This window comes from Loxodonta africana, chromosome 11 (genome assembly GCF_030014295.1).
Source record: "Loxodonta africana isolate mLoxAfr1 chromosome 11, mLoxAfr1.hap2, whole genome shotgun sequence".
Lineage (NCBI taxonomy): Eukaryota > Metazoa > Chordata > Mammalia > Proboscidea > Elephantidae > Loxodonta > Loxodonta africana.
Window position 1 is genome coordinate 19,091,901 of NC_087352.1, and position 26,830 is coordinate 19,118,730.

The 26,830-nt window shown below is 44.1% G+C and overlaps 1 protein-coding gene across 15 annotated transcripts in view; it reads left to right on the forward strand.

Annotated features, from left to right (window-relative positions):
* The window catches only part of LOC100661519 (myeloid cell surface antigen CD33-like), a 109,277-nt gene that overhangs the window by 74,602 nt on the left and 7,845 nt on the right, over positions 1–26,830 (forward strand). For 3 of the 15 annotated variants that reach the window (XR_010323377.1, XR_010323378.1, XR_010323379.1), the window contains exons 6-9: positions 4,760–5,143; positions 5,357–5,635; positions 11,353–11,449; positions 21,665–21,789. Coding sequence is in view for 12 of the 15 variants with exons in the window: in XM_064294108.1 (XP_064150178.1) it covers positions 4,760–5,143; positions 5,357–5,635; positions 11,353–11,449; positions 12,985–13,066; positions 14,375–14,566 (1,034 nt within the window). In the remaining 3 variants the exon portion in view is untranslated. Of the gene's footprint in view, positions 1–4,759; positions 5,144–5,356; positions 5,636–11,352; positions 11,450–12,911; positions 13,067–14,374; positions 17,514–21,664; positions 21,800–26,830 lie in introns of those variants that run through there. The other 12 variants (XM_064294112.1, XM_064294109.1, XM_064294113.1 and 9 more) reach the window with 10 other exon arrangements.

The window sequence follows — 26,830 nt, forward strand, 5'->3', positions numbered from 1 at the left end:
TTGGTGAGTAGCGTCTGGGGTCTTAAAAGCCTGTGAGCAGCCATCTAACGTACTCCACTGGTCTCACCCCTTTGGGAGCAAAGGAGAACGAGGAAATCGAAAGATACAAGGGAAAGATTGGTCCAAAGGACTACCACAGCCTCCACCAGACTGAGTCCAATACAACAAGATGGTGCCTGGCTACCACCACTGACTTCTCTGACAGGGATCACAACAGAAGGTCCCAAACAGAACTGGAGAAAAATTAGAACAGGATTCTAACTCACAAAAAAAGTCCAGACTTGGTGGCCTGACGGAGACTGGAGAAACCCTGAGAGTATGGCCCCCAGACACCCTTTTGGCTCAGTGATGAAGTCACTCCCAAGGTTCACCCTTCAGCCAAAGATTAGACAGGCACATAAACAAAACGAGACTGAAGAGGCACGACAACACAGGGGCAAGGACTAGAAGGCGGGAGAGGATATATAGGGAACCCAATATCGAGAAGGGAGAGTGTTGACATGTTTTTAACCAATATCATTAAACAATATGTGTGCTAACTCTTTAATGAAAAACTAGTTTGTTCTGTAAACCTTCATCTAAAGTACAATAAAATAAAAAAGAGAAAGTTTAAAAAAGGAATAAAAAGATGAATTGCATTGGGCAAATCTCCTTCAAAAGACCTCTTCAAAGTGTTAAAAAGCAAAGATAACACCTTGAAGACTAAGTGCGCCTGACCCAAGCCATGGTATTTTCAATCGTCTCATGCATGTGAAAGCTGGAGAATGAATAAGGAAGACTGAAGAAGAATTGATGCCTTTGCATTGTGGCGTTGGTGAAGAGTATTGAATATACCATGGACTGCCGAAAGAATGAACAAATCTGTCTTGGAGGAAGGTCAACCAGAATGCTTCATAGAAGCAAGGATTGCTGGACTACATCTCACATACTTTGGCATGTTATCAGGAGGAATCAGCCCCAGGAAAAAACACCATGCTTAGTAAAATAGAGGATCAGTGAAAAACAGCAACACCATCAATGAGGTGGATTGACACAGTGGCTGCAACACTGGGCAGAAACACAGCAATGAGTGTGAGGATGATGCCAGTCAGGGCAGTGTTTCGTTCTTTTGTACATAGGGTCACTATGAGTTGAAACTGACTCAATGGCACCTAACAACAACTAACCTGTTGCTATTACTGGGTGTCATTGAGTCTACCCCTTGTGTTACCGAGTAGCCCGGCTCTACAGGGTTCTCTTGGCTGTAATCTTTATGGGAGCCCTTGGCCAGGCCTTCTTCAGCTGTCCCACTGGGAGTGTATGTACCAGCCACCAACCAATCTTCTGATTAGTGTATGAGTCGGACTTGGGTTAGAGTTTTTTTGTTTTGAGAACTTAACTATTATACTACTACAGCTCCTATAGTTGTCATAGTAGTTGTTGTTGTTATGTGCCAGCAAGTCAATTCTGACACATAGTGACCCTATAGGACAGAGTAGAAGTGCCCCATAGGGTTTCCAAGTCTATAATCGTCACAGGAGCTGATCGCCAGGTATTTCTTCCATGGAGCTGGTGGTGGGTTCAAACCAGACCTTTGCAGTTATCAGATGAGTATTTAACTGTTGTGCCACCAGGGCTCCAAAAGGTGGAAAAATCAATGTTCACTCTAACAGTTTCATGATGTACATTCAGATAATCACATAATATCACGAATTTTAAACATTCAAATATTCATTCCTTTACACGTTGTTGTTGTTGTTGGGTGCTGACGGGTCGATTCTGACTATAGTGACTTCACAGAACAGAGTAGAGCTGCCCCATAGGGACTCCTAGATTGTAATCTTTAGAGGAGCAGATTGCCAGGTCTTTTCTCCCATGTAGCCACAGCTGCGTTTGAACGGCAGTCCTTTCAGTTAGCAGGTGAGCACTTAACCATCGCACAACTAGTCTGTTAATTTCTAATTTCACTTCTTCCCCTCAAACTCTGGAAACCCCGGTGGCACAGTGGTTAAAAGCTACGGCTGCTAACCAAAACGTAAGCAGTTCGAATCCACCAGGAGATCCTTGGAAACCCTGTGGGGCAGTTCTACTCTGTCCTTGATTACTTGAGTCAGGACTTGTTGCATTACATCCCACTTTAACTAACGCCAACCTGTGTATCAAACTAGTCCAGGGATATCTCAGCTTCCGTTCTCTGGTCAGTTCAGACCCCAGCTGCTTCCACACAGCCCTTTCTCTCACCCGGGTAGGTCAGTGGGTGCCGGCCTCAAGTCAGGGAGTTTCTATGACTCCCTCAGCTCCAGAACAACCACAAGTTCCTCTGGTTGCCACGCTTCCCTTTCCTCCGGCCATCTCAGAGTGACCCATCTAGGGTTTGTCAAGTGCTTGCTGTGGGCCAGACAAGGTCTTCTCTGAGCCTTTTCCTTGGGTGAACACTTTTGATGACCCCCACAAGCACAGACATCACTAGTCCCATTTAACAGCTGAGGAATGCCAGCCGCCATCTAAGACACAACTCTTGGTCTTTACTCATCAGAGCAAAAGAGAAAGAAGGAAACCAAAGTCTCAGAGAAGAAGCTAGTCAACAGGGCTAACAGCCTACACAAGCCATGGCCTCATCTACCCTGAGACCGGAAGAACTAGATGGTTCCTGGCTACCTCGACCAATTACTCGGATAAGGGCCGCACTATATGGACCCTGCTAGATTGGGAGAAAAAAGCGAAACAGAACTCAATATCTTAAAAGTCCACACTTATTGGACCAGTTGATATTAGAGGACTCCCTGAGACTATTGCCCTGAGATATTCTTTAAATCTTGAACTGAAACTACCTCCTGAGGTCACCTTTGAGCAAAATAACAGGTTGGTACACAAAATTATATTACCCATGAGTTCAGTGCTCCCTTAAAAAACCACCTATATGAGACCAAAAGGTCAACAATTACTCCAAAGCAAAGATGAGAAGATAAGGGGGCAGGGAAACTAGAGGACTGGAAATGGAAGAGCCAGAACACAATTAAAGAGAATGTTGACACGTTGTGAAAAATGTAACTAATGTCACTGAATAATTTCCACAGAAACGGTCAAACGGGAACCTAATTCGCTGTGTAAACTTTCACCAATAAAATATAATTAAAGGAAAAAATGGCTGAGGACACTGTGCCACAGAGTGTAAGCTCTCTCTGCCTAAAACAGCACAGTGAGGATTAGGGAGCCAGGCTCAAGTTCCAAGCATCTGCCTTCAGAGCCCCCACCCCTGACCTCCTCACTGGTCCACCAGCAAAGCCCACCTCCTGATGAGGAAGTCCTGGCGCAGTGTCTACCACCAAGAGCTTCTCTCTGAGGGCAGGACTTAGAATGGCCACTTGGGCCCTGCCCTGAAGACACAACAAGACATCCACATCTTAGTCTGCAGAGAATGCTCACCTCCATCTCTGCACTAGATTGTCCCACAGACTGAGGGACATTCAGTATTATAGTTCCTCTCTGTGACCTGGTGACAGAGTCGATAATCGCTCAGCTGCTAACCAAAAGGTCAGTGGTTCAAACCCACCAGCAGCTCCATGGGAGAAAGGACCCAGAGATCTCCTTCCATAAAATGGTTACTGCCTTGGAAACCCTATGTGGCAGTTCTCTGTCACATGGGGTTGCTATGAGTTGGAACTGACTCTATGGCAATGGGTTGGTATGTTACTAGTGAGATCCCTGGGTGACAAAAGTGTTTTTTGCTTGAGTATTAACATATTCATTGGCGGTTTGAACTTACTCAGAGACGCCACGGAAGAAAGGCCTGGCAACCTGCTTTAGTAAAGATTGTTATTGTTGTTGGGTTCTGTTGTACAAATTCCAACTCATAGCCACCCTACAGGACAGAGTAGAACTGCCCCCAAAGGATTTTCTTGGCTGTAATTTTTAAAGGAGCAGGTCGCTAGGTGTTTCTCTCTAGGAGTCAATGGGCGAATTCAAACCACCAACCTTTCAGTTTGCAGCTGAGGGCTAAATCATTTCACCACCAGGGCTCCATTCCTAGAAAATTCTATGGAGGAGTTGTACTCTGTAATACATGGGTTGCTGTGAGTCAGAATCGACTGGATGACAACAGGTTTGTTTTGTTTTGATTAATGTGACCAGTATTGTGACTCCATGTATGCAGAATAGAACAGTCATAGCCTCCTCTTTGACTCTGTTGCCCAGCAAGTAGTAGAAGATGCTCATGTTGTGGTTGTTGGATTCATTCAGTCAGTCAGTCAGTCAGCCAGTCAGCTGGCAGTACCTCCCTCACTCCAGGGACACTTCCCCATCTTGCATGCCACATGGTTCTTCCTCAGGCCCCTCCTGAGTCGCACGCCAGGCAGGACTCGCCCTCCTGAGCATCTACAAGCTGTAACCCACAGAGCCTGGTCAGCCAGCGCCTGCTTTCCTGGAGTGAACAGTGGTGTGTGAGGTGAAGCCCACAGACAGAGAGCCAGGAGCTGGGGGTAGGATCTTCCTCTGCTGTGTGTGACCCCATTGGGACTCCATCTAGAAAGAAGAAGTGGTTTCCCTCCGGGGCTCTGACAGCATGTGGTGTGAGGTTCTACTTCTGTGGTTAGTCACTTTTCTGACCTCGTCCCTGAGCTTCCTGTTGGGGCTCTTTTCAGTCCTCTGACACCAGGGCCCCGTGCTCCTGACTCCAAAGATGCTGCTGCTGCTGTTGCCCCTGCTGTGGACAGGTGAGTGGCCAAGGGGATGGGGCAGTGGTGCTGGGGCTGGACCTGTGGCTGACTCTTGTTTCCTACAGGGTCCCTTGCTCAAGATAATGCATTCCGATTGCAAATGAACAAGTCAGTGACAGTGCAAGAGGGTCTGTGCATCCTCGTGCCCTGCTCCGTCTTCTACCCCCGGCGGGGCTGGATTGACTCTGACCCAGCTCGAGGCTACTGGTTCCGGAATGAGTCCAATTACTTCTCCGACGCTCCAGTTGCCACAAACGACGCAGGCAGAAAAGTGCGAGAGGAGACCAAGGGCCGATTCCACCTCGTTGGAGACCCCCGAGATTATAACTGCTCCCTGGACATCAGAGACGCCAGGATGGCAGACAAGGGATCATACTTCTTTAGGATCGTCAGAGGATCTTACGTGTTATATAATTTCAATCATTACCAGCTCTATGTACATGTGACAGGTAAGGATTGGGGTCAAGGAGAGGCCACAGGGGAGGAGGGTGGTTCCTAGGACAGGGTTGGGGTAGGACCCCCTCCTCCTCATCGTGGGAGGGAATGAGGGGAACAGGATGCTGGGGCTGGCTGGGGATGAGTCAGCCTGACTGAGACAGAAGCTGCTTTAGGGAACGCCTAGGGATTCCAATTCCAGGGCCTTGGTTTCTCTCTCTCCCCAGCCCTGACACAGACACCCAACATCCACATTCAGGGGACCCTCGAATCTGGCCACCCCACAAATATAACTTGTAAGGTGCCATGGGCCTGTAAGAGGGGGATGCCTCCCACCTTCTTCTGGATTGGGGTCGCCGTCACATCCCTGGGCTCCAAGACTCCCAACTCCTCAGAGCTGACATTCACCCCAGAGCCACATCACCATGGCACGAACCTCACCTGTCGAGTGACCTTCCCTGGAGCAGGTGTGGCCACAGAGAGTACCATCCAGCTCAATGTGTCCTGTGAGTCTGGGGAGGGACACTTGGGTCTCTGAGGGCAGTGGGTGTTGTGGGAAGTGGGGCAGAGCCTGAGATGCTTGGTTCTGGGTCCTGGAAGAAGGGCCTGGTGAGAAAGAGGGCACTAGGCTGCACTTCCTTCCTATTTCTCTAGTTTCTGAGGGAAAAGGGCTGTCATGGATTAAACTGTGTCCCCCCAAAGTACGTGTCAACTTGGCTAGGCCATGATTCCCAGTATTGTGTGATTCTGCACCATTTTGTCATCTGATGTAATTTTCCAATGTGTCATAAATTCTACCTCTAAGATGTTTATGAGGCAGGATTAGAGGCACTTGTGTTAATGAGGCAGGACTCAATCTACAAGATTAGGTTGTGTCTTAAACCAATCTCTTTTGAGATATAAAAGAGAGAAGTGAACAGAGAGACATAGGGACCTCATACAACCAAGAAAGCAGTACCAGGAACCTAGTGCATCCTTTGGACCTGAGATTCCTGAGCGGATAAGCTCCTAGACCAAGGGAAGATTGATGACAAGAACTTTCCCCCAGAACTGACAGAGAAAGAAAGCCTCCCCCTGGAGCTGGCACCATAAATTTGGACTTCTAGTCTTCTAGACTGTGAGAAAATAAATTTCTCTTTGTCGAAGACATCCACTTACTGTATTTCTGTCATAATAACACTAGATAACTAAGACAAGGGCCAACACCCATCTTCCTGCCACTGAAATTTCTGTCTGTCCAGATGCTCCACAAAACATGACCATCAGTGTGTTCTGGGAGAATGGCACAGGGAGGGAGGAGCTGCTCCTCTCTGGGGCTGTGGTGGACATGAAGTCACTGACCCTCAGAGCAGAGATGGGGTCTCACAATTCAGAAGGGAGTAGGTCTCAGTTAAGGTGTGGGGACAACAGAGGTAGGAAGTCCCCCACTCACTCATCAGCCTACAACTGGCTTCCCCTCAGCCCTGACCTTGCTATCACCAAGGCCATCCATGGCCTTCTCCTTGCCAAGCCCAGTGCGTCTAGCTGTCACTAGTGCCAGGGCTCTGTTCCCATCCCAAACCCTGCCCTCATGCCTCTCAGGAGCTGGACCCTAATCAGTCCTTTAGTTTGGTTTTTGTGTGGGTTTTTCTTAAAATGTTTTATTGTGCTGAAAATATATATAACAAAATATTTGCCAATTCAGCATTTTTTTATGTACAATCCGGTGATACTGGTTTTTTGTTCCTCATGTTGTGCAACTCTCACCACTATCAGTTTCCAAATAATTCCACCACCATTAACAGAGACTCAGTGCCCCCAAGCTAAGACTTCCCCATTTCCCCTCCCTCTCACCCCTGGTAAAAAAAAAAAAAAAGGTAGCCACCGATTAACTTAGATCTCTATATGTTTGTCAGTTTCATATTAGTGGGATCATACAATTTTTTTATGACTGGCTTATTTCACTCAGCACAATGTGTCCATCATGACTCTGTGCCTTTTCAATTATGGATATACTATAAATTACTTAATTGATTCTCCATTGGTCGAAAATTATACTGTTTCCAATCTTCTACTGTGATGAATAACTTGTACAAACATTTCTCATTTGTGTGTGTCTATCTATAGAATAATTTGCTAGAAAGTTTAGATCAAAGAGTATATTTGTAATCCCTACAGATATTGACAAATCGTGCTATTTACACTCCCATCAGCAATGTGCCTATTTCCCTTTTAAAGATAATTCGACTTTACTGATATCATCAGTGAATTCATTGTAATTTAAATTTGCATTTTCATTTTGTGAGTAGGTTGAGTACCTTTCATTGTGTTTAAGAACCATTCTTTAAAAGTCTGTTGACATTTTCTTAATGATTTGAAGAAGTTCTTTTCACATTAAGGAAATTAGTTGTTTGTTAATTGAAAAGATTTGTTTCCAGCTTGTTGGTGGCCTTTTGACTTAGTGTATGGTCTTTTTGCTAGGCAAAAAAAAAAGTGGTTTTATTTTTATTTAGGTGCATTCAGTGGTGCGCTGGAGTCAGCTGTCACCAGTTGGCAAGAGCCAATTTTGTGCATCTTTTCCCAACTCTGAGTTCAGTGATTTCAAATCAAGTGCTTGAAATTGGCCATGATGGGAATGTTTACACCATGGAAACTGGCAAATGCTACAAATCAGAGGGGTGTTTTTTGTTTGTCTGTTTTAATGGCTGTTAAACATCTAGCAGTAAACCCAGAGTCCTATCTAAGGAAAATAGTACCTATGGCAAGCACAGGCAGTGAGAGTAATGAGTGCCCAGGGACAATCTCTAAATTGTACATCCCCCCAATATCAATAGACGTTGATAGCAGTGATGTGCCAGTAGAAATGCCTTCCCTCCCCTCATCTAGCTGCCTCAGTCAGACACCTTTCAGATTTTTGGCATCTCAAAAGGTCATTCTGTGCCTCAACTGGAGCCTCCTTGGACTTGTGCCTGGAGGAAAGTGTCTCCCTCTGCCCCCACCAGATTGGGAATTCCAGAACACTTAATTGTGCTTATGGGAAACTTTTACATAGACCAAGAGGCAGTTGTTCGGAAAGAACAAGGGAATACTGATTGGTTTAAAGTCAGGAAATGTGTGTGCCAGGGTTGTATCTTTTTACTGTACCTACTCAATCTGTATGCTGAGCAAATAATATGAGAAGCTGAACTATATGAAGAAGAATGGGGCATCAGGATTGAAGGAAGACTCATTAACAACCTGCATTATGCAGATGCACAACCTTACTTGCTGAAAGTGAAAAGGACTTGAAGCTCTTACTAATGAAGATCAAAGACCACAGCCTTCAGAATGGATTGCATCTCAACATAAAGAAAACAAAAATCCTCACAACTGGACCAATGAGCAATATCATGATAAATGGAGAAAAGATTGAAGTTGTCAAGGATTTCATTTGACTTGGATCCACAATCAACAGCCATGGAAGCAACAGTCAAGAAATCAAATGACACATTGCATTGGGTAAATTTGCTGCAAAGGACCTCTTTAAAGTGTTGAAAAGCTAAGATGTCACCCTGAAGACTAAAGTCACTTAACCCAAGCCATGGTATTTTCAATCGTATCATATGCATGTCAAAGCTGGGCAATGAATAAGGAAGACCGAAGAAGAATTGACACCTTTGAATTGTGGTGTTGACGAAGAATATTGAATACTCCATGGACTGGCAAAAGAATGAATAAATCTCTCTTGGAAGAAGTACAACCAGAATGCTCCTTAGAAGCAAGGATGGAGAGGCTGCGTCTTACATACTTTGGGCATGTGGTCAGGTGGGATCAGTCCCTGGAGAAGGACATCCTGCTCGGCAAAGTACAGGGTCAGTGGAAAAGAGGAAGACCCTCAATGAGGTGGATTGACACAGTGGCTGCAACGATGAGCTCAAGCATAACGATTGTAAGAATAGCTCAAGACTGGGCAGTGTTTCATTCTGTTGCGCATAGGGTTGCTATGAGTCGGAACCGACTCAATGGCACCTAACAACAACAACTGCCCTCACCTCACTACGCTTTTTTGTCTACCATGTTTGAGGAGGGCATTGAGCCATACTTGGTTAATAGGAACTGCTCGGTGGCGTCCCCCCAAGTGGCACCCAGGGCATGTGCCATACTGATCATACCCTTAGATACACCTCTGAGTAAACCACTGGTTGCCTTTATCAGTCTTTTTTTAATGCCTCTGACTTTCCTCACTCTAGCATTACTTTTAAATTTTGCCACAATTTCATCTAGTAGCAACATCTCTGTTGTTGTGAGGTGCCATCGAGTCTATTTTCAACTCAAAGCAACCTCATGTGACAGAGTAGAACTGCCCCATAGGGTTTTCTAGCTATAATCTTCACAGAAGCAGGTTGCCAGGTCTTTTCTCACATGGAGCCACTACCTGGGTTTGGACTGCAGACCTTTAAGTTGGCAGCCAAAGCTTAACTGTTGACCATCAGGGCTCCTTAACCTCATCTCTAAGCACTTCCAAACATACCAATTTACTCAAGCCCTACACAGGACTATGGAAACCCTGGTGGCGTAGTGGTTAAGTGCTATGGCTGCTAATCAAAAGATCAACATTTGGAATCCACCAGGCCCTCCTTGAAAACTCTGTAGGGCAGTTCAACTCTGTTCTATAGGGTCTCTATGAGTTGGAATCAGCTCGATGGCAAGGGTTTATTTTTTATTTTATTTTTTTTTAATAGGACTATGATCATGCAAGGCCTTTTTAGCTTTCAGCTGTAGGTCCCCCTCCTGTACCTTTTTCCCATAATGTCCTTCCATGCCAACATCACCCTATCTGTTGTTCATGCTCTACTTAAACCTTTCCTCCTCCATGAAGCTCTCCCTGCCCTGATAGTCTCCACAAACTGCCCATTTTCAGGACTTCTTTTTTCAGTGCGAGTCCATCACTAAAGGTGTCATTTGGCCTTGTGAGTATCTGCTTTTGAGTGTCTCACTCATGAGACTGTGAGCAACTCAGACACAGCTAAATTAAACAGACCTCAGTGAACTGTTGTTGAAAGACCAAATGGCTAGATTCTTGGAGGTAAATCTGGGATCCAAGTTGGCAGAGATAGCCAATACAGGAGGTATAGGATCCAAGAGAAGTCAGACAAATGCACATGGGCCTCTTGGAAAAATGACAGTCTGCTCCTAGCCCTGTTCCCTTGGGACTGAACCCAGACAGTACGAACCCATCAACAAATGAAGAGAAGAGACAAATCCATGTGTGGTGGAAGGAAAAAAAAGACAGAGGCCCTAAGCTGGGTCTATCTGGGCTTAGCTTTCTCTCCATCTCTCCAGGACCTGAAGCCCTGGGCAATGGCTCATTTCTTCCAGTCTTGCCAGTCCCTGTGTCTGGCCTGTGTCTCCAGCAGCAATCCCCCTGCCTGGCTGAGTTGGGAATGGGGAAGCCTAACCCTAAGCTCCTCGCACCCCTTGAATCCCGGGGTCCTGTAATCACCTCGGGTGGAGCTGGGGGACAATGAAAAGCACATCTGCCAAACTCAGAACCTGTTGGACTTCCAGGAAGCCACTCTGAGCCTCTCTGTGAAGAGTGAGTTGGGGGAAAGACATCTAGCAAGGTGAGAGGAACCTGCTGAATCTTTTCTTTCTACACCACCCCCTCTCACCCCTGCCAGCTGCTCAGGCCCTCCTGATCCTGGGAGACCAAGGTTCTGCACTGCAGCTGCTCTGCCCAAGCCTGGCCAGCCCCTTACCTACACTGGCAGGTTGGGGACAGGCTGGTGGAGGGGAACAGCAGCAACGCCGCCTTCACGGTCACATTTTTCTCAGCTGGGACATAGGCCATCAGCTCACTGAACCTCAGCTTAGAGCTCAGCTCTGGCCTCAGGCTCAGCTATGATGCCCAGAATGCCCATGGGAACCAGAGCGTCACTCTCCTGCTGCTGCCAGATCAGGTGGAGGGTATGAAATTTGATGCCTAAGGAAGGAGATGACATGATTCTGGATCCTAGGAGACACTGAAAGTATGAGAAACGGGTCTGAGCCCAGGGCAAGAAGAGACTGTGGTTCAGGGTTCTGAGTCCTTTGGCTAGAGAGCAAGTTGGGGGAACAGGGGGCTGTAGTCATATATGGTGGGGGGGGGACAAAGGGGCCCTTGATGGAAGTGGGCACACACGTGGATCATGGATTTGCAAAGACTGCAAGTTCAGATGCCTGATTAGGAGGACTGAGGCTCACTTGAATTCTCACTTGTCTGCAGGGGAACCAAGGACCTGGTCAGGAATAGCTCAGGGTGCCTCCTGGGGAGCCGGCATCACTGCCCTGCTCACTCTCTCCTTCTGCCTCATCTTCTTCACGTGAGTGTTGGCCCCAATTTGGTTGAAGGCTTGCAGTGGTGGTCATAGTAATAGGCACAGCTCAAAGGATCTCCAAAACCTGATGCCCATAGCTGTAGGAACTTGGAAATGTGGTGAAGTTTGGGAAGAGTGTAGCTAGTCTAAGTAACATCAAGAATTTAGCCTCCTTGACCTTGTTGGTGTTGGCGTTGAGGCAGTCCTTGACCGTACAATGGAACAAGATGCTGCCCCGTTCTGCACCATCTACGTAATGCATTGGGGATTGGACCACTGTGATCCATAGGGTTTTCATTGGTTGATTTTAGGAAGTAGATCACCAGGACTTTCTTTCTAATTCATCTTAATCTGAAAACTCTACTGAAAAACCTGTTCAGTATCATAGCAACACAAAGCTTCCATTGATAGTTGGTGGCTGTACTTGAGGCGCATTGACTGGGAGTTGAGCTTAGAAGGCGAGAATTCTACCAGTGAGCCACCAGTGCCTCTTTGATTTTATTAGAGATCTATTTCCCCTATCCTGCTCATCCTGATTTTTTTAATGCCTAGCATGCACACACACAGGTACACATCTCCACACCACCACCACCACAGTGGTGACGATGCCTGGCTTCTGATAACTACGGCCCTTATTTTGTCTAAACAGTTCACCAGCTCTATGATTCTGGGCAAGTCATTTAACATTTCAGAGGTGTCATTTTTCTTCCTGTGAAAGTGGGACAATACTATCTATTTCATATGTTTAAAACACTGTGCAAGCAATTACTGTTATTATTACCGTTCAACACTCATAAAGATTATGTCCTGATTTTACATCTTAGACTCCAAAATAACTCAAGTGAGGTACTGGCATTTTGTAGCTTCAAAACCTTAAGAATCCATTCAAAATTTATCTTGAAGAGGATAAATACTAAGATAAACACCACACAGGTAGACTCCAAGAGTATGGGGGCATTGGTGGTTCAGTGGTAAAATTCATGCCTTCCACGTGGGTGATCTGGGTTTGATTCCCAACTAATGCACCTCATGCACAGCCCCCACCTGTCAGTGGAGGCTTGTGTGCTGCTATGATGCTGAACAGGTTTCAGTGGATATTCCAGACTAAGACGGACTAGGAAGAAAGATCTGGTGACCTGAAAATCAACCAATAAAAAGTCTATGGAACACAACCGTCAGCTCCACAATCATGGGGATGATGCAGGCCCAAGCAGCAATTCCTTCCATTGTGCACAGGGTTGACAAGAGTTGGGCGCCAACTCTACAGCAGCTAACAACAACGATAGGCTCCGTGATGAGGTGCATACTCGGGCAAGGACAAAGAAGAAAAAAAAGAATTTAGCCTCCTGCCATCTCAGCCAGGGGTAGGATCTGTTGCCAACCCCTGGCTCCAGCTGTGGAGGAGGAGAGTGCATCTGTTTTGTTCATGGTCTGAATCTAGACAGCAGCCCTCACTTCCCTGGTTCAGTCACCTTTTCTAGGTGCCTAACAGAGACCCAGGCTGGAAGAGCAGGTTGAAAGACTCTGCTCTCTTTGCTCAGAGTGAAGATCTACAAGAAGAAAAGAGCTGAAGCAGCAGCAAGCATGGATGATGTCCATCCTGTGTTGGGTACCTCCCCCCAAGTGAGTGATGTGGGCATCTTTTCATCCAGTGTCCCACCTGGGCATCTCCCTGGGGATGGTCCACAGGACCATATCAGGAACTCAGCATGTCAAGAACTGAGCTCCAAAATTTCCCCCAAAATTTGTCCTTCCTGCTGTGTTTCCCACTGCAGTCACCCAGGCCAGTGACCTGGGACATTTCCTCCCCGCCTTCCTCTCCCTCATCTCCAAGAGCCAGTAATTCACCAACCAACCAGTTGCCATGGTGTTGACTCTAACTCATGGTGACCCCATAGGTGTCAGAGAAGAACTGTGCTTTGTAGAATTTTCAGGGTCTGGTTTTTTTTTGAAAGTAGATTGCCGGGCCTTTCTTCTGGGTGGACTCGAACCTCCAAGCTTACAGCTAGCAACTAAATGCATTAACTGTTTGCACCACCCGGGGACTCCTAGGACTTATCACACAATTTCATAATCACAGGCCTGTCCCCCACCACACCATGAGCCCGTTGTAGACAAGGGCAAGTATAATTCGTAACTCTGTGATTCTCACTCACAGCATTCTACTTCTGTCCAACAAATTACCATTTGCAATTACATATTTATTTTTTTTGACAATGTGATACTGTCTTCTTGCCCTGATTGTCTGAGGTCAGGAAACCTACCTTATTTGTTTATCATGGCGTGCCCCAAGCCTGGATACAACCTAGGAAGAGTTACTTAACCTCACTCAGTCTGTTTTCACATCTGTAAAATGGAGATAGCAGTTATATCATCCACGGAGGGAAGTATAAGAATTCAGGGATTTAGTAATAAGTACTGGCAGTAACCATTAAGTACTCCACTACTAGCCAAAAGGTTGATGGTTCAAACCCACCTAGAGGCATTTTGGGAGAAGGCATGGTGATCTGCTTCCAAAAGCCTTAAATACCCTATGGAGCAAAAAAATGGAAATGGGTTGTGGTGATGGTTTCACATGATGAAATTAACTAATGTTGTTAAATTGTAATGTAAGAAATGTTAAAATGGCAAATGTTTTGTTGTACATATTTTTACCACAATAAGAAAAGAAAAACCCTATGGAGCAGTTCTACTCTGCACACATGGGGTCACCATGAGTCAGAATCAACTCGATGACAACTAACAAAAACAGCAGGCCATTACAGTGATGAAAATTTGTTAAAGGTGTGAATGAATGAGTGAATCCTCAGGAAATATGTGTGGAATGGATAAATGAGTAAATGTCCATCAGCCACAAGTTCACTTGAGGACACTTGCTTCCTTCTTTTGACCCCAAAAGCATGCTCTGACCCCCTCTGTCATCCCACTCAGGGTCACCTGAATGAATCCTGGTCAAGCAGCCCCTCAGACTACCCAAGCTCAGAGGCAGCAGCCCCCACCTTGAGTGACGAGCAGGAGCTTCATTATGCCTCTGTCAGCTTCCAAGGACCGAGGCCCTGGAACTCTCAGGGGCAGGAGGTCACCAATACAACTGAATACTCAGAGATCAAGATCCGCAAGTGAAGACTCGTCCAGAGCCCCAGCTCTGGCTGGGGCCCAGTGAAGGCATCTCTGAGGAAAATGTGCCTCAGGGACAGATTCTTGAAGAATAGTCAGTTCTCTGGCCAATGGAACGTGGAGTTACTTGAAGTGTGCATTAGTTTCCTGTGGCTGCCGTAACAAGTTACCACATACTAGGTGACTTAAGACAATAGAAATTAATTATTTAACAATTCTGAAAGCTGGAAGTTTGAATTCAGTGTTAGCAGGGCCATGCTCTCTCTGAAGTCTTTAAAGAAAAATCCTCCTTTGTCTCTTCCAGCTTTTGGTAGAGCTAGGCATTCCTTGGCTTATACCAGCATAATTCCAGTCACCATCTTCACATGGCTATCTTCCCTCTGTGTCTCTGTCTCTTCTTCTCTTCTTATGTTGAGTTATGGCCCTCTCTACTCGAGTATGACCTTATGATAACTAATTGCATTTGCTATTTCCAGATAAGGTCATATACACAGGTACTGGGGGTTAGGACTTGAACATATCTTTTTGGAGGACATGACTCAATCCATAACTAAGTGGCTGAAGGTCACAGTTAGAGACTCCTGAGCTTAAATATAGGCTCAGCTACTTATTAAGGGCATTACATCAGAAGCCACTTCACCTCTCTGTGCCTCAGTTTTCTCCTCTGTAAAATAGGCATAATATAGGTGTTCATTATGTACATTGACAAGTGGGAAAATGCAAAATTTGTGTTGTTAAGTATATGTCATGTGTATAACTCTTAACCATGTTTATCTCAACAAGGTGGAAGAAATTTTCAGCTTTTTACTATACTATACACTCGTATTTTGCTTGAACATCTTTAAGATCATGTGCTGTTTTTAAAAGTAAATATTTTTTTAAATGTAACTCTCTGGTTGGAAAAGATATTTGCAGTACATATATCTAACAAAGACTCATATACAGAATATATAAATATCATACAAATCGGTAAGGAATACACAGACAATTCAGTACAAAAAGAGGATATTCAAATGGTCAATAAAATATGGAAAGGTGCTCAACTTCAGTAGTTGTCAAGAAAAAGCATATTAAAAATAGCAATGGCCTACCACTACACAGCCACCAGCCTGGCTAAAATAATAAAAATAACATTAAAAATATCAAGGGTTGGTGTGGATATGGAACTACTGGAACTCTAGTATACTTCTGGTGGGAGTGGGAATTGGTACAACCACTTTGGAAAATGTTTCTGATTCTCTACTAAGGCTGAACATACAAGTTACCAGTTCCACTTCTAGGTGTGTACCCAACTGAAGTGCATAAGAATGTTCACCAAACATATACAAGAAAGTTCATAGCAGCACTAATCCTAATAGCTGAAATATGGAACCTACGCAAATACCCATCAATGGCAAGATGGATGAATAAATTATGGATTATTCAGTCAATGAAAGAGGAAAATAACAATTCAACACAACATGTATGAATCTTACAAACACGATATTGAGTTAAGTAATCAGGGCTTTGAACCTGTTCAGACTGGTTCAGTTATGGCTCACAGAAACAAAGGCAGCTCTTGTGTTGCATAGCAACTAAACCTGCTGCCTGTTGGATTTTGACCTGAATAGGAAACAGGCAACGCTACCCCACTCAAAGATGGCGGCTGACTGCATAGCCTTGAATGTATGTTGCTGTCCACAGTCTTGCCAGTAATTCAGTCTCCCACATCAGCTCCAGAAATTTTGCCACACTATGCCAGAGGCCTGGTGAAACTTCCAGGAGTCTGATGCAGGAGACTGAATTATTGGCAGGACCGTGAAGAGCAACACACATTGAAAGCGGCTCTGTCAGCCTCCATCTTTGAGAAGGGCACCACTGCCTGTCTCCTACTATGGTCAAAATCTGATGGTCAAAAGATTTGGTTGCTGTGCAACACATACTCTGACCCTGTTGCCATTGACTATGACTGAACTGATCTGAACTGCTTTGAAGCCCTGTGTTGTTACGATTGGCCATGGCTGAACCAGTCCAAAACAATATGAAGCCCTGAAAGAAACCCAGACACAAAAGAGTACATACTATGTGATGCCATTGATGTAAAGTTTTAAAACAGCCAATATTAATCCTTGATATTAGAAGTCAGAGCACTGGTTACCATTGGATGGGGTTAGTGACTGGAATGGGGCCAGGAGGGGGACTTCTGGGGGCTCTGGTAAGGATCTGTTTCTGGATCAGAGTGCTAGTTGTTCTGAAGTGTTCGCTCTGTGAAGCGTTTTTAAGTAAAACATTCAAGAGTAAAAGCTTGTGCCCTTTTCTGTATCTGTGCTACTCTTTAACAAAATTTACATAAAATATTTTAAAGATTATTCCTGTGTCTAGCCCTCCAGGGCAGAGACTGTGCTATGTTCAGCCCTGTATTTTCAGTGCCCAGCCTTCCTCTGAAATGACTTGAACTTGATTCAGGTGGGGATAATACCTCCAGGCTCTGCTGATGCCTCCCAGGTCATGTTCCCAGCCCAGACCTCTCTTCTAAGCCACAAATCACTATTCCTCCTGAATATCTCTCCCTGGATGACCCATGGGATCCTTATGTCCCAAACTGGACTACTCATTTTCCATCAAGCCTAGTTCTCTTCAAGGTTCTCCATTCTCCTGGATTTCTCTCCCTGAATGACCCACAGGCTCCTCACTTTCAGTATGTCCCGAACTGGACCCCTCATCTTCCCTCAAGCCTGGTTCTCTTCCAGGTTCTCCATCCAGGTGCCTGATAGCCAATTCCTTGGCAAGGCGAAAGCATCATGCTCCTGCTTCTGGATTGGCTCTAACCTCCCACCAGAACACAGTTTCTGCCTGGCACTCATCTGGTCTTTTAAAACATCCTCCCTGCCCTCCTCCAGTATCTCAGATCCCAATTTATACATCAGGACAGGCTTCTCTCTGCCTGTTCCTCTGAGAGGCCACTGTTTGAACCACTTCCTGAATCCTTTGCACCTCCACTTCCCCCTTTCTTGTTCCCTCTCCCCTGGGGGCTGTCAGATCCTCTGACCACAATATGAAGTGCCTCAAGGCCCAGCTACAAGGTCCTTTCCAGTGTGATACCTTTTTCAATCCCTTCCAATGGGAAGATTCTGGCACTCCCTCATTTGGGATCCCACAGACCTGGGTTTGCCACTCCATCACAGCATTTGTTACAGGATCTAGAGACTGTGGGGGCGGTAGAGGGCGGTGGTTAAAATTTTAAACTCCTTCGAATGTCCATCAATGGATGATGAATGCACAAATGTCCTATATCCATACAAGGGAATATTAATCAGGCGTAAGAAGGAATGAAGTCCTGAAACATGCTACTACATGGAAAAACCTTGGAAACACGCTTAGGGAATGAAGCCAGACATAAAAAAAAAAAGTGAATGAAGCCAGACATAAGAGGCTATATATTGTGCGATCCCATTTATATGAAATAACCAGAATAAGAAAATTCATGGAGACAGAAAGCAGATTGGTAGTTGCCAGAGGCTGGGGGGAGGCTGGAATGGGGACTGACTGCTTAACAGGTATGGGATTTCTTTTGGGGGTGATGAAGAAGTTCTCAAACTAGATAGAGACATTGTTATACGATGTTGCAAATGTACTGAATGTAACTGAATTGGCCACTTTATTTATTTTTTTTTAATATTTTATTGTGTTTTTGGTGAAAAGTTTACACAGCAAAATTTTTAATAATTTTTTTTGTGAAATACAAATAGCAAAATTACAGCAATTCAACAATTTCTACATGTACAACTCAGTGACTTTGATTATATTCTTCAAGTCACGCAACCATCTGTCCTTTTCTGAATTATTCTCCACCATAAACTCACTGCCCCCTAAGCTTCTTATCTAACATTTCAAGTTGCTGTTGTCAATTTGATCCCATACAGACAATTCTTTAAAAGAATACAGTGCTCAAGGTAGACGTTATTTACTAATTAAGCTAAACTATTGTTTGGTTTAAAGAAGACTTCAGGGGATATTTCTGGTTTAAGGTTTATAGATTATCTCAAGGCAATAGTTTCAGGGGTTCATTGAATTGTCCACCTTAAAATGGCTAATTATGTATTTTGTGAATTTCACATCAATAAAAAGATAATAAGCTCTTAAGTCAGACCACCAGGATTCAAATACCTGCTTCACCATTTAACCTCTTGCTGCTTCTATGTGCTCATCTACTAAATGGGGATAATAACAGTACTTTGCTCCTCGGAGTGTTTTCAGGATTAAATGAATTAAGGAATGTCAACTGCATAGCACACTGCCTAGTATATGGGAAGCACCTAGTAACGGTCATCTGTGGGAGGCCAGTCAAAGGCCACTCAGCCAAGGGCCAAATGCCACCAGGATAAGCATTCGACTAGCTAAACAAATTTTTGGCTTCAAGTTATAACCTCCTATCACCAGGTTCTCCACTATCAGATGGGCTTCCCAGTGGTCATGGGAAAAGCTACTTACCCACAAGTTAGCAAAGAAGAAGTGTAAAGTCTATTGCAAGAGTTTGTGGGCAATTTTATTTCACTTCTCTCCCTCATTTTCCAGTCTCATGAAAGTCACCAAGACCCTAATTTGTCCCCTCCTCTTGCCCCCAGCCTCTTTCCACACATCATGCTGCAGTCCTGCCTCACCCAGTCCATCACCAACACCAGCAGAAAGACCTTTCTAATGCTCACCTCCAACTCTGACTCTCCCCTGCTAAACATCTTCCCATGCCTGTCCCTTGCTTTCAAGATGAGGTGCCAACTCCAGTGGAAGTTATTCAAGGGCCTCCACGATCTCACCCTAATCTACCATCTTTGTTATCTAGTGCTGCTATTAGTGGTTCTAATATCACAAGTATGTGGCTTTAATGAACAGAAATTTTTTTCTTATAGTTTAGGAGGCTAAAAGTTTGAATTCAGGGTGCCAGCTCTAGGGGAAGCCTCTGTCAGCTCTTGGGAAAAGTCCTTGTCTCTTTTAGCTACTGTTCCTTTGTTCTTTGGCGATCCTCATGTGGCCTGGCATCTATCTTCCCCCATCTGTGCGTCCTCATTTCTGGGCCTAATTTGCTCTTTTATTTCTGAAAGTGGTTGGTTTATTACTCAGCCTACACTGATACGGCCTCATCAACATAAAAAAGAAAAATCTGTTCCTAAATGGGGTTGCATCCACAGGTATAGTGGTAAGGAGCCAAGATGGTGAAACAGTTAAGCGTTCAGCTGATAACTGAAAGGCTGGTGGTTCAAGCCCACCCAGCAGCTCTACCGGAGAAAGACCCAGTGATCTGCTTCCTTAAAGATTGCTACCACTACTACTACCTGTTGCCATCGAGTCGATTCCGAGTCATAGCGACCCTATAGGACAGAGTAGGACTGCCCCATAGGATTTCCAAGGCTATAATCTTTACAGAAGCAGACTGCCACATCTCTCTCTCACAGAGCAGCTGGTGGGTTTGAATCGCCCACTGTCGGTGAGTAGCCAAGTGCTCAACCACTATGCCACCAGGGCTGCACAACTACCTGTTTTTATTGTGTGCCGATGAGTCAATTCCAACTCATAGTGACCCCATGTGATAGAGTAGAACTGCTCCATCGGGTTTTCTAGGTTGTGATCTTTATGGGAGCAGATTGCCTCATCTTTCTCCCAAGGAACTGCTGGGTGAGTTTGAACCACCAACCTTTCAGATAGCAGCCAAGCATTTAACTGTTGCACCACCAGGGCTCCTACTTAAAGACAGAGCCAAGAAAACCCTAAGGGACAGTTCTGCTCTGTCACATGGGGTCACTACATGTCTGAATATATTTGACAGCTCATAACAATAACAATGGTCAGTATTTCAACACATATTTTTGGGGGACACAATTTAATCCATAACACTTACCTTATCCCCTTCTCTTAGCCACCACCTCTTACACCCCTCAGTCACACATCTGCTGCTTCCTGAAGTTATCAGGTCCCTTTATGCCTCTCCATGGTTTGTTCACATGGTTCCATATCACTGTGATATTGTCTCCTTCCTCCATCTGTGCAGTACACACTCATCTTTTGAGAATTAGCTCCAATATCACTTCCTCAGAGAATGTGCATTCCTCTCCTCTTCCCGTTTTCCCTCTGGTAGGATTAGACAAAAAAAAAAAAGGATTAGAGAAGAATTTTTTTTTAGGATTAGAGAAGAGTTTGTTTACCTCAGCACTATTGCTATTTGAGCATTTGGGGCTAGATGATTCCTTGTTTGGGAAGGGGGCATGTTGCAGTGTAGAATGTTTAGCAACATCCTTGCCACGACCCACTAGACACCAGTAACACACACCCCCACCCCAGCTATGACAGCCAAAAATGTCTCTACACGTTGCAGTCAAGGCCATTCTGACTTTTAGCATGTCTATAGGACAAAGTAGAACTTCACCCTGGGGTTTCTAGGCTGTAATCTTTAGGAAAGTAGATTGCCACATCTTTCTCCCACAGAGACCGCTGACCTTTCCGTTAGCAGCAGAGCACTTAACGGCTGCTCCACCAGGGCTCTTTAAAAATGTGTCTAACCCAGTGCCATCAAAACATGTCTAGACATGGCCAAATGTCCCCAGGGACAGGGGGCAAAGATGCCCAGTTGAGAATCACTGTATTAAAGTCCTCTCCTCTGTGGTACACAGATACCTGAATAGAATGACACTTTTTCTTCAGTTCTTCTTTTCAAGGTCACCACAAACACCATTACTTCACGCCTGGCCAGTTTCAAAACAATCAAGTAAATTTCAGTTTCTTTGCATCAGATTTCTGAAGCAGAACCTTGGGAAACACCTAGGTTTTTCTCCCCATTTCTTCATTTACTCAGGCCAACTATATACTATGCCCTAGGAACATCAAAAAGAAGATACACTTCCTGTCCCCTCAGGCAGAGCTCAAATTCATGAGCTTGAGTTTGGGGAAGGGACAGAAGTATGTAACTTACTAAAATACAGTATGGAGCTTCTGTTGAGGGTGATGGTATAATTTGGAAAAGGATACAGGTAATGGTTGAACAGAAGGAATATAATTAATGTCGCTGAACTGTACATGTAAAGATTGTTGAAATGTCATATGTCTTGTTACATATACATTTGTTGTCGTTATTAGGTGCCACCGAGCTGAACTTGACTCATAGAGACCCTATGCGACAGAGCAGAACTGCCCCACAGGGCTTCCAGGCTGTAATCTTTACTGGAGCAGATCACCAAGTCTTTCTCCCATGGAGCTGCTGGGTAAGTTCAAACCACCAACCTTTCAGTTAGCAGCTTAGTACTTAACCGTTGCACCACCAAGGCTACTTCATATATACTTACCACAAAAAAAAAGTAAAATAAATAAATCACAGTGTGATAACGTCTCTATATAGATGGGCATAGGGTATTAACAGATAACTATATCCCAGGGTCTGGGAAAACAGGGAATTAGAACAGTCTACTCAGAATAAGTCACTCTTGAACTGTACCTTGAGAGGAAAGCAGGAGTTGGTCAAGGAGATGAGAGAGGAAAAGCGTACCAGGTAGTGGTAACATCAGACACAAAGCAAGGAGGTGAGAGAGTGCCGGCAGATGTTTGGATGAGAGTAGACAATCTGCTGTAGCTACAGTTTAGGGTAAGAGGGGACAAGGTCAGTTTATACCCCCTGGAAAGTCTGGCCAGGGTCTTATCTCCAAGTGATGCATAGGGAGACTCGGCTTGCTCCTTCAGACTGTCAAATAAAAACAAATGTAGATTCAAATTCTCATAGAACCCATACTTCAGGGAGCCATTGAGGCTAGATGAACCCCAAAAACTATTGCCTTGAGATAATCATTAAACTTTAAACCAAAAATATCCCCTGAAGTCTTCTTTAAACCAAACAACAATATGGCTTAATCAGTAAAGAATGCCTACCTTGAGCACTGGTCCTTTTAAAGAACCATCTCTATGGGATCAAATTCACAATAGCAACTCAAAAGGTTAAATAGGAAGCTTAGGGGATAGTGAGTTTGTGTCAATGAGGGAGGAACAATCCAGGAAAAAGAGGGTGGGTATGGTTTCACAACTTGAAGAATGTGATCAACGTCACTGAATTGTACATGTAGAAATTGTTGAATTGGTGTATGTTGTGCTGTGTATATTCAACAACAATTTTTTAAAAATATAGACTTAGGTAAGGAGAGAGTTTATTCAAAAATATTCAAAAGGATTATTCCAATAAGGGGAAAAGGACTATTGCAATAGGGAGAATGCTCTAACCATGAGATCTGCAAGCATCTCAAATAAATTAATGAATGCAAAATTGTGTAAATAGATGAATGACACAGATATACAGGCAGAAAAGAACTTTTCTTTTATAAGGAGGGGTAAACAAAGCTATAAAGAATCAGATGTGGGGGAATGGGATGAATATGGATGGCAGGGTGTTTTTCCCTGAGGTCAGATGATTCTCAGGACAGGCCCATTTGGAGGGGTCGTTCTGCATTCCAATGCTCAAGTGTGGTCCAAAGTTCAAAGGACTGGAGGAAGGAGCGAAGTTTAAGTAAAATTTGGTCAAATTAGCATGCATTTTTGTTCAGATTGGCCTTTGAGGAGAAGCAATTCAGCCGGTCATTTTTGGGACAAAGAATGGGAATTTGGAGGGTCCATGTCTGGTCTTTTGAAGATGAGCCCCTCAGGTTAGAAGGCACTCAAAAGATGACTGGAGAAGAGCTGCCTCCTCAAAGTAGAGTCATCCTTAATGACATGGATGAAATCAATCTTTCAGTACCTTCATTTCCTGGTGTGGTATGGCTGAAAATGAGAAGAAACAGCTGCAAACATCTATTAATAATCAGAACATGGAATGTAGGAAGTATGAATCTAGGAAAATTGGAAGTCGCCAAAAATGAAATGGAATACATAAACATTGATATCCTAGGCATTAGTGAGCTGAAATGGACTGGTATTGGCCATCCTGAATCAGACAGTCATGGTCCACTATGCCAGAAATGACAACTTAAAGAGGAACGGCATTGCATTCTTTGTCAAAAAGAACATTTCAAGATCTATCCTGAAGTACAACCGTGTCAGTGATAGGATAATACCTACAAGGAAGACCAGTTAATACAGCTATTATTCAAATTTACACACCAATCACTAAGGCCAAAGAGGAAGAAATAGAAGATTTTTACCAACTTCTGCAGTCAGAAATTGATAGAATATGCAATCAGGATGCATTGATAATTACTGGAGATTGGAATGTGAAAGTTGGAAACAAAGAAAGATTGGTAGATGGAAAATATGCCCTTGGTGACAGGAACAATGCCGGAGATCGAATGATAGAATTTTGCAAGACCAACGACTTCTTCATTGCAAATACCTTTTTTCACCAACATCAATGGCAACTATACACGTGGACCTCACCAGATGGAATAGACAAGAATCAAATCTACTACATCTGTGGGAAGAGGTGACACAGAAGCTCAATATTATCAGTCAGAACAAGGCCAGGGGCCAACTGAGGAACAGACCATCAATTGCTCATATGCAAGTTCAAGTTGAAACTGAAGAAAATTAGGATAAGTCGACGAGAGCCAAAGTATGACCTCAATTATATCCCTCCTGAATTTAGAGAACATCTCTAGGATAGATCTGACACATTGAACACTCATGACCAAAGACCAGACGAGTTGTGGAATGACATCAAGGACATACATGAAGAAAGGAAGAGGTCATTAAAAAGACGGGAAAGAAAGAATAGACCAAAATGGATGTCAGAAGAGACTGTGAAACTTGCTCTTGAACATCGAGAAGCTAAAGCAAAAGGAAGAAATGATGAAGAAAAAGAGTTGAACAGAAGATTTCAAAAGGCGGCTCAAGAAGACAAAGTATTATAATGAAATGTGCAAAGACCTGGAGATGGAAAACCAAAAGGGAAGAACATGCTCAGTATTTCTCAAGCTCAAAGAATAAAAGAAAAAATTCAAGCTTCGAGTTGCAATATTGAAGGATACTACAGGGAAAATATTAAATGACGCAGGAAACTTCAAAAGAAGATGGAATACACAGAATCACTATACCAAAAAGAATTGGTTGATGTTCAAACATTTCAGGAGGTACCATATGAGCAGGAACCAATGGTACTGAAGGAAGAAATCCAAGCTGCACTGAAGGCATTGGCAAAAAACAAGACTCCAGGAATTGATGGAATACCAATTGAGATGTTTCAACAAACGGATGCAGTGCTGGAAGTACTCACTCATCTATGCCAAGAAATTTGGAAGACAGCTATCTGGCCAACCAACTGGAAGAGATCTATATTTATGCCTATTCCCAAGAAAGGCAATCCCATCAAATGCAGAAATCATCAAACAACATCATTAATATCACATGCAAGTAAAATGTTGCTGAAGATCATTCAAAAGTGGCTGCAGCAGTATATCAACAGGGAACTGCCAGAAATTCAAGCCGGATTCAGAAGAGGATGTGGAACCAGGGATATTGTTGCTGCTGTCAGACGGATCCTGGCTGAAAGCAGAGAATACCAGAAGGATGTTTACCTGTGTTTTATTGCCTATGCAAAGGCATTCAACTCTGTGGATCATAACAGTAAATGACATTGTGAAGAATGGGAATTCCAGATTGTGCCCATGAGGAACCTGTACATAGATCAAGAGGCAGTCATTCAAACAGAACAAGGGGATACTGCATGGTTTACAGTAAGGAAAGGTATATGTCAGTTTTGTATCTTTTTACCATACCTATTCAATCTGTATGCTGAGAAAATAATCTGATAAACTGGACCATATGAAGACGAATGGGGCATCAGGATTGGAGGAAGACTCATTAACAACCTGCATTATGCAGATGACGCAATCGTGCTTGCTGAAGGTGAAGAGGACTTGAAGCACTTACTAATGAAGATCAAAGACCACAGCCTTCAGTATGGATTACACTTCAACATAAAGAAAACAAAAATCCTCACAACTGGACAATTAAGGAACATCATGATAAACAGGGAAAAGATTGAAGTTGTCAAGGATTTTGTTTTACTTGGATCCACAATGAACACCTATGGAAGCAGCAGTCAAGAAATCAAAAGACACATTGCACTGGGCAAATCTGCTGCAAAAGACCCCTTTAAAGTGTTGGAAAGCAAAGATGTCACCTTGAAGACTAAGGTGCACCTGACCCAAGCATGGTGTTTTCAATTGCCTCTTATGCATGTGAAAGGTGGACAATGAATAAGGAAGACCAGAAAAGAACTGACACCTTTGAATTGTGGTGTCGGAGAAGAATATTGAATATACCATAGACTGCCAAAGGAATGAACAAATCTGTCTTTGAAGATGTACAACCAGAATGCTCCTTTGAAGCAAGGATGGTGAGACTACGTCTCACACACTTCAGACATGTTGTCAGGTGGGATCCATCCCTGGAGAAGGACATCGTGCTTGGTAAGGTAGAGGGTCAGTGAAAAAGAGGAAGATCCTCAATGAGATGGACTGACACAGTGGCTGTAACAACAGGCTTAAGCATAACAATGATTGTGATGATAGCACAGATAGGGCAGTGTTCCATTCTGTTGTACACAGGGTCGCTACGAGTCGGAACCGACTCGGTGGCACCTAACAACAACATGCCTGGTCTTGTCATAGGCAAGCAAGGGAGCCATCTGCAAGTCTTATCTAAGCCATATGGGAAAGGGTAGTTTCTTGTAGTAAGTCATTTCTGGAATACAGAAGGGTGTTCTCAGCCTTCGCTGTTTACTAGTAGCACAAGGCTCAGGTAAAATTCAACATTGCCAAGGCTTTTCCCTCTCTTTCCTGCATATAAATTCCTAAGCAATTATCAAGACTCACCTAAGCATAAAGCCAGGGTAGTGGTGCAGGGGAGAGATGAGGGGCCTGATCTGGGACATAGACAGTGCAGATGGAGAGGAGGTGATGGGTTTGCAGATGACCCAATGGGACTTCTGCAAACAGCCAACTACATGGAGTCAGCAATGGGAGACTTTGGTACATTTTCAATTATTGATTCACTCAGCAGGACTGAGTATGTCCCACGTGCCTACCAGTATACTTACTAGGCAATGGTGCTAAAATGGTGAGTGAAACAGGCATGATATCTGCCCTCTTGTAGTCATCCTAATTAGGCCTAGAAGACCTCCTACCACCCCTAACTTCCTTTCACCTTCTCCCCTAATCCATCCACTTGCCCTCCCACCACCAATGTAATGCCTAGACTTGGCCAAGTACTGTGAGAGGAAACAGGATTGAAAAAAAAAAAAAAGGTCCAGAAGGTGGCTTTCAATCT